General features: G+C 45.2%; 1 protein-coding gene across 1 annotated transcript in view; it reads right to left on the bottom strand.

The window, feature by feature from the left end:
- Positions 1-16,402, bottom strand: part of LOC306790360 (T-cell immunomodulatory protein-like) — a gene marked incomplete at its 5' end in the record, with an annotated part of 72,827 nt that overhangs the window by 1,866 nt on the left and 54,559 nt on the right. Inside the window, 3 exons of the mRNA XM_079286559.1 lie at positions 5,848-5,965; positions 6,698-6,780; positions 11,089-11,213. Coding sequence (XP_079142685.1) covers positions 5,848-5,965; positions 6,698-6,780; positions 11,089-11,213 — 326 coding nt within the window. The remainder of the gene's footprint in view (positions 1-5,847; positions 5,966-6,697; positions 6,781-11,088; positions 11,214-16,402) is intronic.

Here is a 16,402-nt window from a genome sequence, read left to right as displayed (position 1 = left end):
CCGTTGCACACTTAATAAGCAGCATCTTGCGTTTCGGTTATGTTACGTACCAGTAAGGCCAGCTGACGTTACGGGTTCTTGCAGGGAAAATGCATTGATGATTCGATGATTCGTTGAATTAACCGACAGACGTGTAAAACTGAGTTTCTCCACAAAAGAATCACCAATTAGTTGACTGATGGACTCAGAGGGAGCAGCTCTCGTAAAGTTATCCAGTTGAGTTGAGTTGGCTTGCTCCCGTGTTGCTATCTGAGTTCAGGATTTAAGTCGGCTCTCAACTATCTAAACCTCCCCTCATCACTCGTGGACCAGTTTTGCATTAATTTATCCAAGATTTTGTAAAAACTTTACAGACAAAAATTCAAAAAGCACAACAAAACATTTTACTGACAAAAGCTAAACTAAACGAATAAAGACAAATGACTACAGTGTGACGAAAAATAATCAACACTTTTGACATGACATGACTGGACTAAAACCAAATCAAAACCAACTGCCAAAATGAACACTGGCGTGTACGTGCGTGTGTACGTGCGTGGTACTACATTATTGTTCCAAAACCTCAGGCTGAGAAAAGAGCCAAACAAGCTGCAGCATGCCATTCAGTGACGACTTTAGGCTGGAACGGCAGCATCTTCAATCAGTCAGGACTAAAGTGCTCAGTGCTGAAGCCAGTTGTGATAGGCCAGGCCATACTGTCATGTGGCCACTGATTACACACGGCCGCCTAGCTTCATGGACCCACAGGTAGATTAATGGAGTATCAAGTCCCTTTTGCTTGTGTAACAACCATAGCACAAACTAATTCATTGGTTAAAAATGGAGAAAAAAAAGGTGTTGTGGGAGCGAGCAAGAAATAAAGTATGGTGAACTCTGTGGTCTAATTATCACATCGGAGAAACCAAACAGATGCTCAATTACAGCTACAGCCAGAAAATAAAGTTATCTGAATGATCATCATCTCAGTAAATCCAAGTCACATACAGACTCAGGAGGGATTGTAGAAAACACGGAATATAATAATAAACCAGCTTAAAAACACACACACACACACTTATCCATACATATTTTACACGATTGGATCATGACTGACGTGTTAGCAGTACGGTACTTTTAAGTTCACATCTTCTTCAAGTCTGTTTTAACACATCACTCAGATTCCCACATGTACATTGAAATAGCTATTGTAATCATTCATCTTGTCCATCAAGGTCGTACAGTGAAATGAAGGAATCTTCCCTTTCAAACCTGACTCCAGTGTAAGTCATAGAGTCTGGCTTAATCAAACCAAGCAAGTTTTTTACAAAGTTACAAGCTTTTTAGGGTAAATTTCCATTGGGCCCGTGCAGCAACATTCTCTCCAATTTCTCTTGAATTTTCTCTTCTGTTGAGAAAAAATAGAACAGAAGTCAACTCCAGATTCACAACATGTTTTGTTCTCACCACTCGCAACATTTGCTCTTACCTAGGAGCAAAAATAAGAAAACAGCGGTGGATCCCAGAAATCAATGGCTGCTTATCAGAATAAGGACAAGTCGTGGACACAAACAAAAACAAGAGGTAATTTGTCCTCATGTCGCTTCCTGCATGAGGCCCAATGTTTCCTCGCCATGGCAAAGAGAAAGTAACACAAAGAGGGCATTTTACACTTGATTCCACTAACTCAGACTCTTATTAGCTTTTGCTGAGCTTTGCACTAATTCCACAGAAAGAGGACTGAGTATTTTGCCCTCCATCTCTTATATTGTAGTTAAAATAGAGGATATTTTCACACCCAGTATGGCTTTCTACATGACGGCTTGTGAAGATCTGTAGGTGGCCCAGTTGGAGCTAACTTTACATACTTTATATCCTCAGTAGATTCAACTATAACAATGCATCATATTTAACAGATGACGTGTTTTATAATTAAAATATAAGTATTACGCAGAGTAACTTGCAACTATAGCCGTCAAATGAATGCTCTGGAAAACACTTTCCTCAGAAGTGTGGTAGAGTAGATGTAAGTAATGTACAAGTAACTCACAATTGTACTTACGTACAACATTCCCTTTCAAAAATACAGATTTAACGTTTCATGAGAACTTTTAGTCCCTTTAGTTTCCACGTCTCAGAAAAGAGGGGCCATCAGTTCATGCGGCGGGACGTTGTAGTGGGTTCTGATGGGGACCAGGACTAAAGCAGTGAGGCACGCCGTCGTGCTGTTTTTTGCCTTTTGACAGAAGTTGAGCACCAAAGAAAAATAAAGATCCCATACCATCTGCACTGGTGACAGTGGAGTCAATAATGCGTTCACATCTGTTATTTGATACCAGAGAAGAACCGACGATGGGGGAGAAAATGGGCATCAGAGTATCTGAAAGGAACAATCCCTTTTTCTTAATTCATTCCCTCAGCATTTACTGTTGCAGGAGAGCAGCTCATGTTTTGTTTAGAACACAATCTCAGCACACTCGTAAAGGACTTTTTGACTTTTAAAGGACAGCCGATCCGTCCCTGACGTCGACTAATTTGCTGCAACCAAAAGACGGGCGGCAACACATTTGCTGCATTTTACTTTTTCATCCCGTCAGTTTTGATTTTTAATAAAGCCTTCATCTACCGTCAGGGATACCAGCGCCTCATATTGATTGATGTTGTGCATGATTTATTTTTATCCACTTGTTTCGGGCAACATATTTCTAAGGAGCAGATGGATTGATGCAATGTTCTTTCCTGTGGATAGCTGAGCCACTGGGCTGTGCCGCTGCTGAAGCCTGGTCTAATTGACTATCAAGGGGATCCTACACCAAATTGTCATCCTGAGGCCCGACTCATCACGATGCAGCGGAGCATTGATTTGTGTCCACCTCAAGGTTTTAATGACGATGCGGTGGCGACTGTGTCTGAAAGCAGGTGGAAAGCTACCGTGAGGTACGGCGTAGTCTCTCTGGGCTCTAATGTCAACTCATTAAGTCTGGCCTGCATGAAGACCACGAATATTATATTGTCTTGCAAGTTCCCGGGAGTTGTGTAAAAGCCCTGTTAGCTTGTTAGGCAGGGCGGCAACGTCTCTGCCTGACTTTATTATTAGAAGAGGAAATACCAGAAGTGGCGGCGCAAACATGCAGAAATGCCAAATGCCAATCAGCGGGGCTCGCGCTGACCTCACCGGACGGCCCGCCGCGAAGAAAGAGCTGGAAGAAGACGAGATATCAGGGAGGATGCTGGCGACACAGGATTCCCCCTCTGGATTGTTGCCGAACGTTTCGCCACATCAGCCTGTCGGTGTGCCGGTCTTTCGGTGATCAATCAAATCAAAAAGCTGTCAGCGGGCTGAACACAGTGACACCGGAGGTCTGTCTGTCCGACCCCCCCAGATGAGACAAAACCGCTGCAGCACCGCTTTAGACCGACGCTGTTCGACTGCTTCAACTAGAAACGGCAACGTTTTGATTCATGGGTGTTATGTTTCGGTTACAGGGGGGGGGGGGGGGGGCGCGCAGTATATCACAAGTCTGTACCGATAACGAGAGCGGCAGCATTATGGATTCTATTACAAGCTAAACAAAACTAATGTTATTATCATTATGACGAAGTGCCCTTTTTTGAATCTGCATTTAATGAAAAGTGCTCATCTCTTTTTCTCCGAAATGAAATGCTTCCAAATCCCTTATTTATGTGCTTTTAATGTATCTCATTGCTCTTTTTATCTGAGCCTTAATGTCTTGTATTCACTTGCAATGAGAATATATAGCACTTTGTTTTCAGGGCATGCCTCGTTGACACACAGGTCCATTTTGGGTAAAGACGTCCCCTTTACCAGCTGATGCTGTTTACGGATTAAATATGATGTCACCCATATCCATAGGCGCACCCATTGCCTCTCCACTAGTTTATATGAGTGACCTTACACTACATAACCACATACCAAACCCATCATCATTCATCCATGTGTGAATACCCAATTGGCCGCTTTGCACTGTATGTGTATGTACTTCGGGTGTCTGTGATTGGTTGTATTTTATATCATTTTCTAGTGTTGGGCAGGAGGTCCAGAAAGTCAAAGTCTCATTTACTCTTCTGCACAGGCAACGAGTGGCGAAGTTGGCAAACCTCCACGACGTGGACGGGCATGAGACGAAGAGATGAGGAGTCGTGTTAGAAAATTCTCATTCTCTTCTAAAAAGCCAAAAGCCTGTGCGGCTAAAACGGGAAGAGAGGAGTCAACTATTCTCTAAGGAGCATTGAAGTGTGAAACATCTGAACGGCGAACAGGAACAGACGCTAGAGATTATGTGTGGTAGAAAACCAATAATCCATTCAGCAATTTGAAGTCGGTGTTAAATGTACACTCAGAAATTGTCGCATGTTTTTTTTTTTTGTCTTTCTGAAATGCGAAAACAAAACATTCAGAATCAGCCTCGGCTCTGACTCATGCGTGCGACCATCTTCCGTTCCAGAGCAGCAGCGGTATGAGAGGCTCCTGAGTATAAAGACAAGTTCAAATCATGAATGGCCTTTAGATAAACCAACAGCAACAATGAATGATCCACAAGACTCCCGTGTTTCTGTTTTTAACATCGATGATACAACTAAGAGAAACATTTCAGTGTGGCTGAAATACTCCCAGAAGCAGCTCCCACTATCTGTACCGGGGAGGGAGTGAACAACGCAGACATGACTTTGACTGGTCAGCCTAAGCACATTACTGCGATCAAAGCCAAATGCATTGCTTCTTTGTGGCTTCAAACCCGTCATTCTGCCTGTGTGAACACGGCAGATTTGATTTCATGTGAAGTTCACTGACAGCCGCTGCAAGACGTTTTTTTTCTTAAAATTATCATTTTCTCCCTCTTTCTTCCTCTCACTCTCTTCTTTCTCAAGAGAGTGGGAGGAAGACACACACACACACACACACACACACACACACACACACACACACACACACACACACACACACACACACACACACACACACACACACACACACACACACACACACACACACACACACACACACACACACACACACACACACACCCTCCTATCCACCTAAGCCTACTCGGTGTGTGCGTGTAAACGCTCCGTTCAGGCACCAGTCTCTTTCTTTCTGTTTTTATTTAATTTCTTTTAAAATGCAGCTTCGGTTCAGATGAAGCTGATGCTCACGCCCACGTATCCCAAAAAAGAGGGCAATTAGAGCGTGTCTGCGTGTGTGACCATGCACACATGCCATCCTGCGTGAAGACACACACAAACACACGCAGACGCACATTAAATGCGCACGCACGCACACAGACTCGTGCGGCAGATGGCTCGGAGAAGATGCCAGCAACGTACTGCACCGCTCAGCCCAGCAGACAGCGTTGCCACAGTGTGTCGACGAAAAAGGGGGGAAAGTACATTTGCGAGAATTATTGTTAAACACTATTTGTGTGAGTGTGTGTGTGCGTGCGATTTAAACAACAACCGGACCAGCAGGAAGCATAAAACGCACGCGAAAGCATGCATTGACCCCCTTGAGGGCATTCTTATGGCAATAATGAACAGCAGATCTGCCATGCTGAAAGGACAGAAGCAGGCAATTACAGCTGAACGTCCTTCCTGGTTGAGGCCAACGGAGAGAGAGACAACGATGGGCGGAGGAAGAGAAAGAGAGAAAAAGAGTGTGTGTGTCTCTCAGTGGGAGGCTAGAGGACTACAGGACAGGGACAGCGAGACCCATCTGCTGTTGGTTGACCGCTCTGCTCTCCTTCTCTCTCCCTCTCTCTCTCTCTCTCTCACATACTTGCACTCTAAAATACCGGGACGAAGGCCGACATTAACCATAACATTGAATGTGTGTGTGTGTGTGTGTGTCCTGACCTTCTCTTGCCAGTGGAGGATGCCAATAAAGACGAGGATGAAGACGCACACTCCGATCAGCGCGATGGCTGTCAGCAACACGCTGTTGCTAGGAGTCAGGTACAACTTAGCGGTCCAACTTGAGAGAGAGACAGACAGACGGAGACAAAACAATGCAATTACCAAATGGCACACATTAGCAGAGATTGTGTCTTCATCACGTTAAAATAAATAAATGAACATCTTGTTCACTTTCTTGTCGCAGCTGAACAGAATGAAGCGCTGCTGCTGCTCTTTCTGGTTTTCCAAGAACTTTTAAAGTATTTCCAGCAAATCCGACCGCTTTGACATATCAAATTCATCTTCTCACAATCTGTGAGCTTAAAACAGCGTGTGAGAAGAATACCGAGGCACCTGCTTTTTTCTGGTTCGATCTCGCTCACGGTGAGCTTGTTGGTGTGTGTCTGTGCTGGCGAGTTCACAGTGTTGTGTGGTTGTATGGAGGAGGGTGCTCACGTGTGTGTGTGTGTGTGTGTGTGTGTTGAATAGCCATCTGGAGCTCCTCCCGGGGTTTGAGCTACATGTTAACAACGTCATGAAAACATGAGAACACTTGCTGCGAGGTGTGTGTAGAACCAGATTATTTTTGTAAAGACAGCACCACGGAGACACTAACCGTGTCGCGTAACATTAACTTGAAAATATCGTTTAGTGCCTTCAAGATGAGGCGCTTAAATCGTTGAATGGTATCCTTAGCAACAAGTGTCAACGGGGCTCCCAGCAAATTACACAGCTGTGAACCTGCAAAAGAGGATTCACAGTGTGCCCCGGCTTTGCCGCGCTAGATCTGCGAGTGCAAGTGTTTGCGTACCTGTGGGGCTGGTTGTGTGGGATGGGGATGACGATGAGCTGAGAGTTGGGAATGATGGCCGTCCACTCCTTCTTCCTTATTTCCTGAAAATACATGGAAACAACACGTGAACCGGGTGTGCACATACATGGTAATGCATTGTGGCAACGACATCAGCCAGAGGAAGGAAACATAGGGAGTCACGGGACAAACGACAATGAATGTTTTCAACCAGTAACCAGAAAATCTGTGTATATAGACCAGAAAAAACCATGAAAATTAACTTTCTATCGAAAATAACTACGCAGCAATACCAAACAGTTCAACAGCCCCTACAGTACATTACAAACAGTATTCCGCTCTTACATTTTATTAAAATGCATTCGGTCATTTTAAACTCTAATACAGTGCATGGCTTCATTTCCCACTGAAATATTAAAACAGGCAAAAATTGCCAAATACCTATTTAGGTTTCTGGTCATGGCTTAAGAGCACACCTAAATATTACGATGAAAATGCAAATGTGAACATCTAATGTTTAAACAATGCACATATTGTGCAATTTATTAGAAATATGCTCAGGCAATATTCTAGGTAATTTAAAAAATGTAGGCCATTTAAAAGCAGCCAGTGGGCCGCAGTTTAGATCTGAGCGTTCACGTGCAGATTTCCACAGAGGCATGCACACACACACACACACACTCTCAATATGTATGTTGAGTCCTCTGGGGCAGAATAACAGGGCCCCGTGGTTTTCCTTATCTGCTGTGGAGTGGCTATTTTAAGCTGTGCGTTTAACACACAGACAACCTGCTACATGTAATAGATGACTGTGGGGAGCAACAAAGATCCTGCTAGCGGGCGTATGTATGTCTGTGCGCATATCTGCACGCGTGATTAGGTACGTCTGTTGCCGGGTGTGCTGCGAGAGAGTTCGGCCATCTGCAGAACAACAAGCCAGGCCCTCAGTGACCGTCTAGATAAAATATGCATCGCCTTTTCTCATCCCGTGTCTTCGCTCTCTGTGCTGCATGTGTCTGGCTGGTATCCTTTGTTTCCATCACATCCCACCTTTCTCTCTTTGTCTCACTGTGAGCGGCCACTCGGGTGTTCGACTGGGCAAGCAGCGGCTGTTCAGACGAGGAGTTAACCATCACATCTCAGCTCACATCTCAAGTGAGCTGAAAGAGCGTTTGCTTGCGGCGCTGTGTTTGACTGGCACAGTTTGACTTTGCACAAGTTCAACTTTCATTTTTTTGGTACTTTGCCACCTTGAGGCTCAACACCCAATGAGGACGTCTGACATCAGACTGACACAGACTGTGTTTAACCTCCGCATGGAACAGGAAAAGCCCAGCATCATCAGCACCTTCTGTTGGCTCTGATGAGACCCAATTGGTCTCATGTCCTGATGTAGCTCCTTCTCAGACTCATTAGAGGTGAAAAGGGCAGCGTGATTAACAAAGGAAGGAGGGGGGGGGCATCATATTAATGAATTAAATGCTCTAATCACGCTCGTAGCTGTGAGGAATTTCCAGTCCTACATTTGGCAGAATCTGGAAGCGCCGCTGCGCTTTAATTGTGGCTCTCCGTTCTCCATCAGTCGAGAGGGGCCGCATCTCGCAGCTATTTTGAATACGCGCGCAACAGCGGCGCAGCTCTTCACACAACGAGCACATTCTCGCCGCCAGCCATTGTCGCTTAGCTCTTGGAAAGCGCTGCCGTCGGTGCAGCAACTGGCGGGGGAGCAGAGCTGGAGACGAGTCAGCCTTCGCCGCCGCCGCCGCCTGGGAGCGGATCCGAACTGGCTGTTTGGAAGTGAAAAGTGTTCCCAAGTCTTCAGAGAGAGGCACGCTGATTCAAAGCCAGGGAAACTGGCACACGGCGAGAGAGCAGGGGGAGGCAGATACAGAGATGGAGGATGAGGGAGACAGACAGAGAGAGAGAGAGAGAGAGATAGAGAGAGAAAGAGAGAGAGAGTGACAAGTAGGGGACTGATTAGTGAAGTAAACCACTTTGAGCAGCAAAGGGAATCCCGTGGGTGGAAGATAAGTGAACAGGAGGAGAGAGACTCACAGAGAGAGATGGTTGAGGGGGGGGGGAATAAAAAGAGAGGAACGATTGGACGGAAGCTGGAAGATATCCAAGTAGATTTTACTGAACCTCTGTGAAGCAGCAGGCAGACTCATTGTTGGAGGAGAAAATTGTAAAGGGCACAGCGAGGGAGACAAGGAGACACATATAAGGACTGAGAAAACAAGAACGAGAGAGAGAGAGAGATAGATAAAGAGCGAGTCGACAGACAGAAAGATCCAAACCTGCCGACTGAGCAGGGCGGAGGTCAGGATTTCTCCTCGTTCCAAGGCAGAGCTTTCCAAAGCTTCTGCTCCTAATTACAGGTAGATTTGATGGAGTCGCTCCACTCCTTAGTCCCTCTCGGTGAAGAACTAAAAAAAAACGACTCGGTATAATGGGCCGCATCTTGAGGCATTCATTAATTCAGTTTGCAGAAGGAATGGGCGAGGAGGAAGGGAAAAAAAAGGTCACATTTACTTGCGTAGTGAGAAGGAGCAAGCAGAAAAGGGGACAACAAAGCAGCTTGTTTAAGATGAGTGTTCTCGGTGCACTACAAGCTTCTGAGTCGCGGACCGGCCCATCTGCAATTCTAATCAGCTGCTTGATGAAGATCTTGGTACCACACGGGAGAGGGGGGGGGGGGGGGCTGTCGTGCCCAATATATGCAGTGGGACAAGTGCAACGTGAGAGAGCGAGAGGAAACTGAGATGGAGATGAATGCAGAGACAGTGAGAGAACAGCACTGAAGGGCGCTGACTATTTCTGACTATTTCTGTTCAAGGGGAGGTCGCTGCACCTTTGTCAGTCCCCTGAGTGAGTCCATCGATCATCCCATATGGGATTCGGAATCTATCTGCCAAAAAGAAACAGTCTATTTAACCTCTCTTCTTCTCTTTAAAGCTAATAAAAGAGTTTTACTTTGCTGGTACTTTGGCGGTCCCTGTGGAAAAAGGCGGGAGTGTTTTTTCAGCACCACAGTCCCATTGGAAATCCTCTCATTCTACTGCTGCAGAGGTGTGACAATCTGTTAAGCTAAGTCCTGGTTCCGGTTCCCCCGTGCCTCCCTTCCGATGCTCTGCTCCAGGACAGATTTTGTCCGATGTTGCCAGAATCGGACCCGGCGGCACCGATGGCGAGCATTAAGAATAACTATAGAAATAGACAGCCTTCTTGCTGAAGGTCTCGTCATATAGTGGCATCACCATCAAATTGAGACTGTTTCATGAGCAGTTAAAGGTTCCTCATAGTAGCATTCAATCACTTGATGGGACAAGACAAAAAAAAGCTCAATCTCGCCTCTAGTGCCTCAGTATGCCATCATGTTTATCCGGCCCAAGATGGAGTCTTTTGCGGGCTGCAAAATGCAAACTAAAATAAATATGCAACTAGAATAAAACAACTTGCTTGTGGATAGGATCCATATATACACAAGCAAACCAAAGAATGGAGGGAATGAAGAACTGATTACAATGTGATCTGTTTTTGTGTGTTAAGATATTACATTTCAATCAATCATTTCACAAATGACAAAGAAATCAGAAAAGAAAAACATTTTGTGGGCTACAGGTTTTCCCTATACTCTTGTGCTTACCTCATTTGTAAACATTTTGGAGACACAATCATTTGAATTGACATAAACGCCGGTTATCACATATTTTGCTGCATCAGCTGCTGCTTGAAGAAGAAAATGAAAACAACCTCAACCGTTCATGAAATGCTTTTGCAGGATTTGGGAGAGAACGCTGTTCGTGTTCAGCATAGCTATCGACAAGAAAAGAAAATACATGGAGGGAAATCCCTCTTCCGAATCTTTGCAAAATACCCTTCAAACAAGTCTCACAAACCTCAGAGGAAATGTGTAACATTGTGAAATCGAGTCTGAGCTATTTAGCTCTCAGCTTATGACTTTTAACATGTTTGAATTGCGCTTAAAATGAATTAGTCCATTTGATTTTTGTTTTCTTGGAAAGTTTTCATGATCCTGAGGATATTTTCACTGGCCTCTCTTTGTGTTTTTTTCCCGTAGACTTATTGCAGAGACATTAAATGTCTCAGCCACGCCCACTGTTATAATCAGGATATGTTAGGGGGGTCAGAAGTGACTTCATTGGGCACATAAGTGGCATTATACTTGTTGTAAGATTTAAGACTTATTTAAAGACTGAAACAAATATTTTGATTTTTTAAAATTCCCTTTCTCTATCTGCTGCAGGTCTCAACCCCACCTCTACAAAGGCATCTTCCCCGAATATTCTGTGAGAGCGTACAACCGGTGGTTGTTCCGACAGGAGCGCTGAGAAGTGTCCAGGTAACACAAGCCTCGTATATTTCCTCACCGTCTCTCCAGGCTGCCGGGGGATGCCGACGAATAGGTGATCCAGGAAGTTGGCGCTCCGTCCGAGGCCCAGCACAGTGTAGGGCAGCTGGAGGGAGAAGTGAGCCGACTGGCTCAACTGACCAGCTGCAGGAAGGGAGAGAGAGAGAAAAGGCATTCTTTAATGGGATAAAAGCCTCATCTCAAAAGAGCATTTTGCCCCAGTGCTTTGCTTTTATTCATTTGTTAAATCGTGGTCAGAGGATGCATCCTGCAGAGTTTGGTGATACCCGTCCGTTTGTTTTTGTGCCACCATAAGTTTGATACGGTCGTAGCAATCAATTTAGTTTTTTTTGAGAAAAACTAAATGGATTGCGACGACCTTTCATACAGAAATGTATGGTGTCCAGAGAAGGAATCCTAATTACTTCGGTGATCCCCTGACGTTTCCTCCCGCGCCACAACGAGGTTAATATTTGCATTTTTGTGTGAAATGTCTCAACAACTGTTGGATGGATTGCCATGAAATTTGCGCACACGTTCATGTTCCACTCGGGATGAAATGTAATAGCTTTACAACCTTTTATCTAACCCCATCGCCAACATCCTCCTTGTGTTATGACCAAGTCCAAGCAAAGTAACTGCAAATTCTAACACGCTAAATTCATCGTGAACATGCCACACAACAGCATTGTGAGCTTGTTACAACACAACGGCACTTAATCATCAGCAATTTGCACTTCTCTAAGGTGTGACATAATGGGAATTGTATGAATTTGAACCCGGAGCCGGAATCGGCCTTGCGTATATTTGTATATGTCGATCTTTTTTTCATGATACTTTGTAATTCCTCAGCTCAACTTATATCCGTCTCATACATATTTAGTGCATTCTGTGAACAAAGCAGTCCATAAGCTCTGCACATGTTCAGTCAAGACTTTGCTGCTCATTACAAACGATTAACGTGCCAGCTGTGCGTGTAAACGTAACCCCCGTTTGCTTTGGTGACCTGTAGCTGCAACTTCCCTGCTTTCCCAAAGGAATCGTTAAAGCTTCAGGCAATACAATCCGCTCCAGCCTAACCAATCAGGACTGTCGGGGACAAGACTCAAATGTACAAGTGAACGCGATGCGAAAGAAACACTGAACAGGAGCGGCCGAGCCAGAGGAACGGCGGCGTGAGACCTTGTGTTCTGACATAAACAAGCATCATAAAAGATACAAATCAGAGTGAGACACCTGAGGCCAGCACCTCTCCCCCACTCCTCGCAGAACCTCCCTCTCCTCCATCCTGTAATCGCTCCCTCCTTACTTACTATTCTAATCCTACCCTTCGTCTCCTGTTTCTCCTCTCTGCTCATCTCTCTCTCTCTCCTCTCCCCTGACACGCCACTTCGACTTGGCCTTACTCGTTTCGCTTCCCCCTCCTTCTCGTCTCTCTCTCTCCCCTTCAGCTGCTGGATCTCGCCCACGCCACCCGACATAAATCAACCTCTACGTGGTAAACAAAGCGAGGGAAGGAGAGAAAGAGGGGTGGAAGAAGCAAGAGAGAGAGTGAAAGCCTCGAGGCAGCCAGTGATCAGAACTAATGTGGATGGACTGGTATTGCAGGCCGAGAGGAGCACAACAGCTTTGCTTCTCTCTTGATTTTTCTGAATCTATGGCTAACCTCAGTTCAGTTAAAAAAACAACAAAAAACACAGGTCTAAACGCAGAATAGACCCATCGACTTTTGCCGCCTTTCACCCGACAAAGCTTTTCATCTCGCTTGCTCTCGCCCTACGTATCCCTTTCTCCCAGCTTGTCTAGGTTGCTGTTGCGAAGAGGCAGCATTATTGCTTTAATTGCACACCGCGGATACCATAGGAGAGTGGGAGACGGACAGAAACGTTGTCCGTCTCCAGGAAGAGAAATGGGCAATATTCTGAGTTTCATGGACATTGACTTGTTCTGGGGCAGCACAAAGCCCCGGCTTCTACCAGACATTTCAGATGAATCCTGGGGTATCTGACATTTACTGAGAGAGAGTGTGTGTGTGTGTGTGTGTGTGTGTGTGTGTATGTGTACACTGTACGAGCATTGTACCAGAGCAGTTAAGTGGAAAGCTGTGTTCTGCTGTATGGGATAGTATACATGTTTTTTGAATAATAATCTAGTAAATTCACTGAAACAGAAGAAAGGTGAAAAAAGGAAGAGATATTAACTTCAGATTAGACAACAACTGTTGCCTTTTAGCCATGCTAGCAGTGTCTAAGGGGTGGCAATGTCTTTCAGTCCATCCACACTGAAATACCTCAACTACTACAAAATAGACTTTTACTGCAGCGCAAACATTTATACCATTGAATGGATTGACAGGGAATTTGGGAGAGACATTCATGGTGCCCAGAGGATGAACACTAATGACTCATCTAGCGCCACCAGCAGCTCAACGTTTTCACCTATCCAGTGAAAAGTCTCGAACACACATGTGTGTTTGGTCATGAAGCAACATCAAGGACATTTCCATCAGCTTCCCCCCAGAGTTTCAAACCCTTTGTCCCCTCAAAGTTGCATTCCTCAGCTCATCGATCAGCTCACTGATTGGCTGAAGTCCAACAAGCCCCACCTGGTCCTATGCCCCATTGTGCTAAACTTCACACCTCTCCCTGCCACTTTCACACCACCCCCACTCCAGCACATTCCTCAAACCCCATCTCACAGACACTTAATGCATGAAATAAAACTTAAAACCCTCACAGAACCCAACTGAACCTCGGAGGAGACTTTGCAAAACTGAAAGCTGTGGAGGTGGAAACGTTGTTACGGTGCTCTGTTCAAGTCCAACTTCAAGTTCTTCATAAAGGCCTTTCAGGACTTTACATGGAACAATGCTGCACACACACCTTACTCATCAGTCATAAAAGCACACACAATTTAATAAGGCAAATAAAACACTTGTTCAATAATGTCTACATACTACAGCCGACCTTAGACCCTCAGTACATGCAAAGAAACCATGCAGGAAAACAATGTCAGAAACTCTGGAAGCAGTCTGGAAGCAGTCACATCGAATGCACAGTAACATGGACAGTGACCCAGAAACAACCTCCAGCAGCCAGATGAGTGTTCGAAGTTGTTCGTTGTGCTGCTCATGCTGAGCAACTCCGCAGCCGCACCCGTCACCTACGGACACCCATAATCCCCTTCACCTACTGCTGCTTTTATTAAGAACCACGAAGCGGCCTTTATGGGAACGCCACTTGTTGTTGTTGATATCCTCCAATCGAGTGGCGATGGATCCATCAGGGGAAGCTGTTTTAAATCAGCCAGCGGCCGGCGGCCGCTCGGAGCTCAACCGGGCTGGAAAGAACAGGATTTTTTGAGGGGATTGGACATTTAAGCCAGTCTAGGTTTGATCTTTTTTGACAGCCTGCTGCTCCTTGTCTGTGGACAAGAGGGGGATGGCTTGCACTCGGCCACTCAGCAGTGTGTGTGTGTGCGTGTGTGTCTGATGGAGGATCAAGGAGGGTTACATTGCAGACAGGGAGCCTGGCTTAGCGTCTGCCGAGTGCTGTGCGTGCGTGTGCATGCGCGTGCGTGTGAGAGAGAGAGAAAGTAGACAGGCTAGGAAATGTGGCCACGGCTGGAGCAAAGCCATTTCACAACAAGGGGAGGCTGGCAAAGCGAGTGCTCTGCAGAGCAGTGTGTATCGGAGTGGCCGTGTTCTGTGTGTTTCGTCCCATCTCCTCGAGGCAGAGCCAGCGGAGGCATTGGCAGAGATTTCCAGCCTGTACACATGACTGACAGCCTCCAATCCATCTCTTGGAAGACAAAGCAGATTCAAAGTAGCACATGCAGCCGGCCTTGGCGTGTACGTCTGTGTGCACTTTCCAATTTTAATGGAGTTCTGAACACACACACACACGCACACACTTATGTGGGCAAGATATGCATCGCATATGACGAGTTAGTGATCCAAAGCCCGGCAGATAACACGAATAAGGGAACGTTAGGACCGCACACACACACCTAAAAGTAAATATACAGATTCCTAAATGTTGCAGCCAGATTTGTGATGAGAGAAAGGGGTAAGAAAAAAACCTAAAGTACACAGGAGGATGTAGAAGAAGCTGCTCTTCTCCATCTGAGTGCTTTCTTTATGAATTCAAAATATTTTGGTGTTTATGTCCCTCAAAAGTATTGCCACAATCTACACAGCGCAGTCTCTCCAGTGGACTGCACTTCATCATTAACTTAACCATTCAAAGATTCAGGTTAATATATAGGTACATATATAAAGTTATTAGATAGATACAAATACTTTAAATGACTGTTTTAATGCCCGTGGAAAGAAAACACGATGACGTTAGCGCATAACTGGAATAAGAAAATGCAACTTCCTGCAGAGTTAACAAGGTGAGCTGAAAGCTGAAACATCTTTTCAGACGTACGAAGACAGTAACAACACAAAGACGAGGTTTCTTCAGAGTCTGAGTGCAGCCTTGATAGATTCATTGGCCTCTACTGCACATTATCAATGTTGGCGATGTGTAAAGTGGCTACTTGACATGAGCTAAAGCCTTACAATAAATAAAAAAATAAAAAATGCTTCTTAGAGGAATACGCTTGGAAAGATTCCATTAAGTTACCACAACAGACCTTTCACGGTTTGCATTGAAGGAGAGGTAGAAGCAACGGAACATTTGCTGAGTTTTGAACTGTGTTCATCTTTGCAAAGCCACTTGTAGATGAAGAGAAGGTCTGTGTCATCATCATCAGGATGACATGCCCCGGTTTAAGGTGAAGGTCTTTTACCTGCACACTATTATGTGAACTGAGGGTCCCATTGAATGCTACGTCTCCTCTACGTCGATCTCAAATTGTTGCTCACACCTGTATGCTCGTCATTGAGTACAGAACACATGATGCACATGTAAGCAGGGAGGAGGAATCTGGAATCGGTGAAATTAATTTTGATCGGACTCTAATTATCGTTCCTCGTTTTTTCTCTCAGCAGATTGCCGGATAGCGAGCACGATGGCAAAACTCTCCCCCTGATACTGAAGCCGACAAACTTTACTTCCTTGCGGGCATAATACAGCAAAAATGAAAAATAAAGCAACAATGTGAGCAACATTAGAGAGAGAGACAGACACAGAGAGGACACGGATGCCTCTGAGGGAGCTACAACATGTTAATGTGTGTGTGTGTATGTGTGTGTGTGTGTGTGTATGTGTGTGTGTGTGTGTGTGTGTGTGTGTGTGTGTGTGTGTGTGTGTGTGTGTGTGTGTGTGTGTGTGTGTGTGTGAGAGAGAGTGTTCATCTGTCGAGGGGTTTGTGACACATATCCTCAT

Source organism: Melanostigma gelatinosum (assembly GCF_949748355.1).
Source record: "Melanostigma gelatinosum genome assembly, chromosome: 2".
NCBI classification, from domain to species: domain Eukaryota; kingdom Metazoa; phylum Chordata; class Actinopteri; order Perciformes; family Zoarcidae; genus Melanostigma; species Melanostigma gelatinosum.
This window is presented reverse-complemented; position numbering and strand designations above follow the sequence as displayed.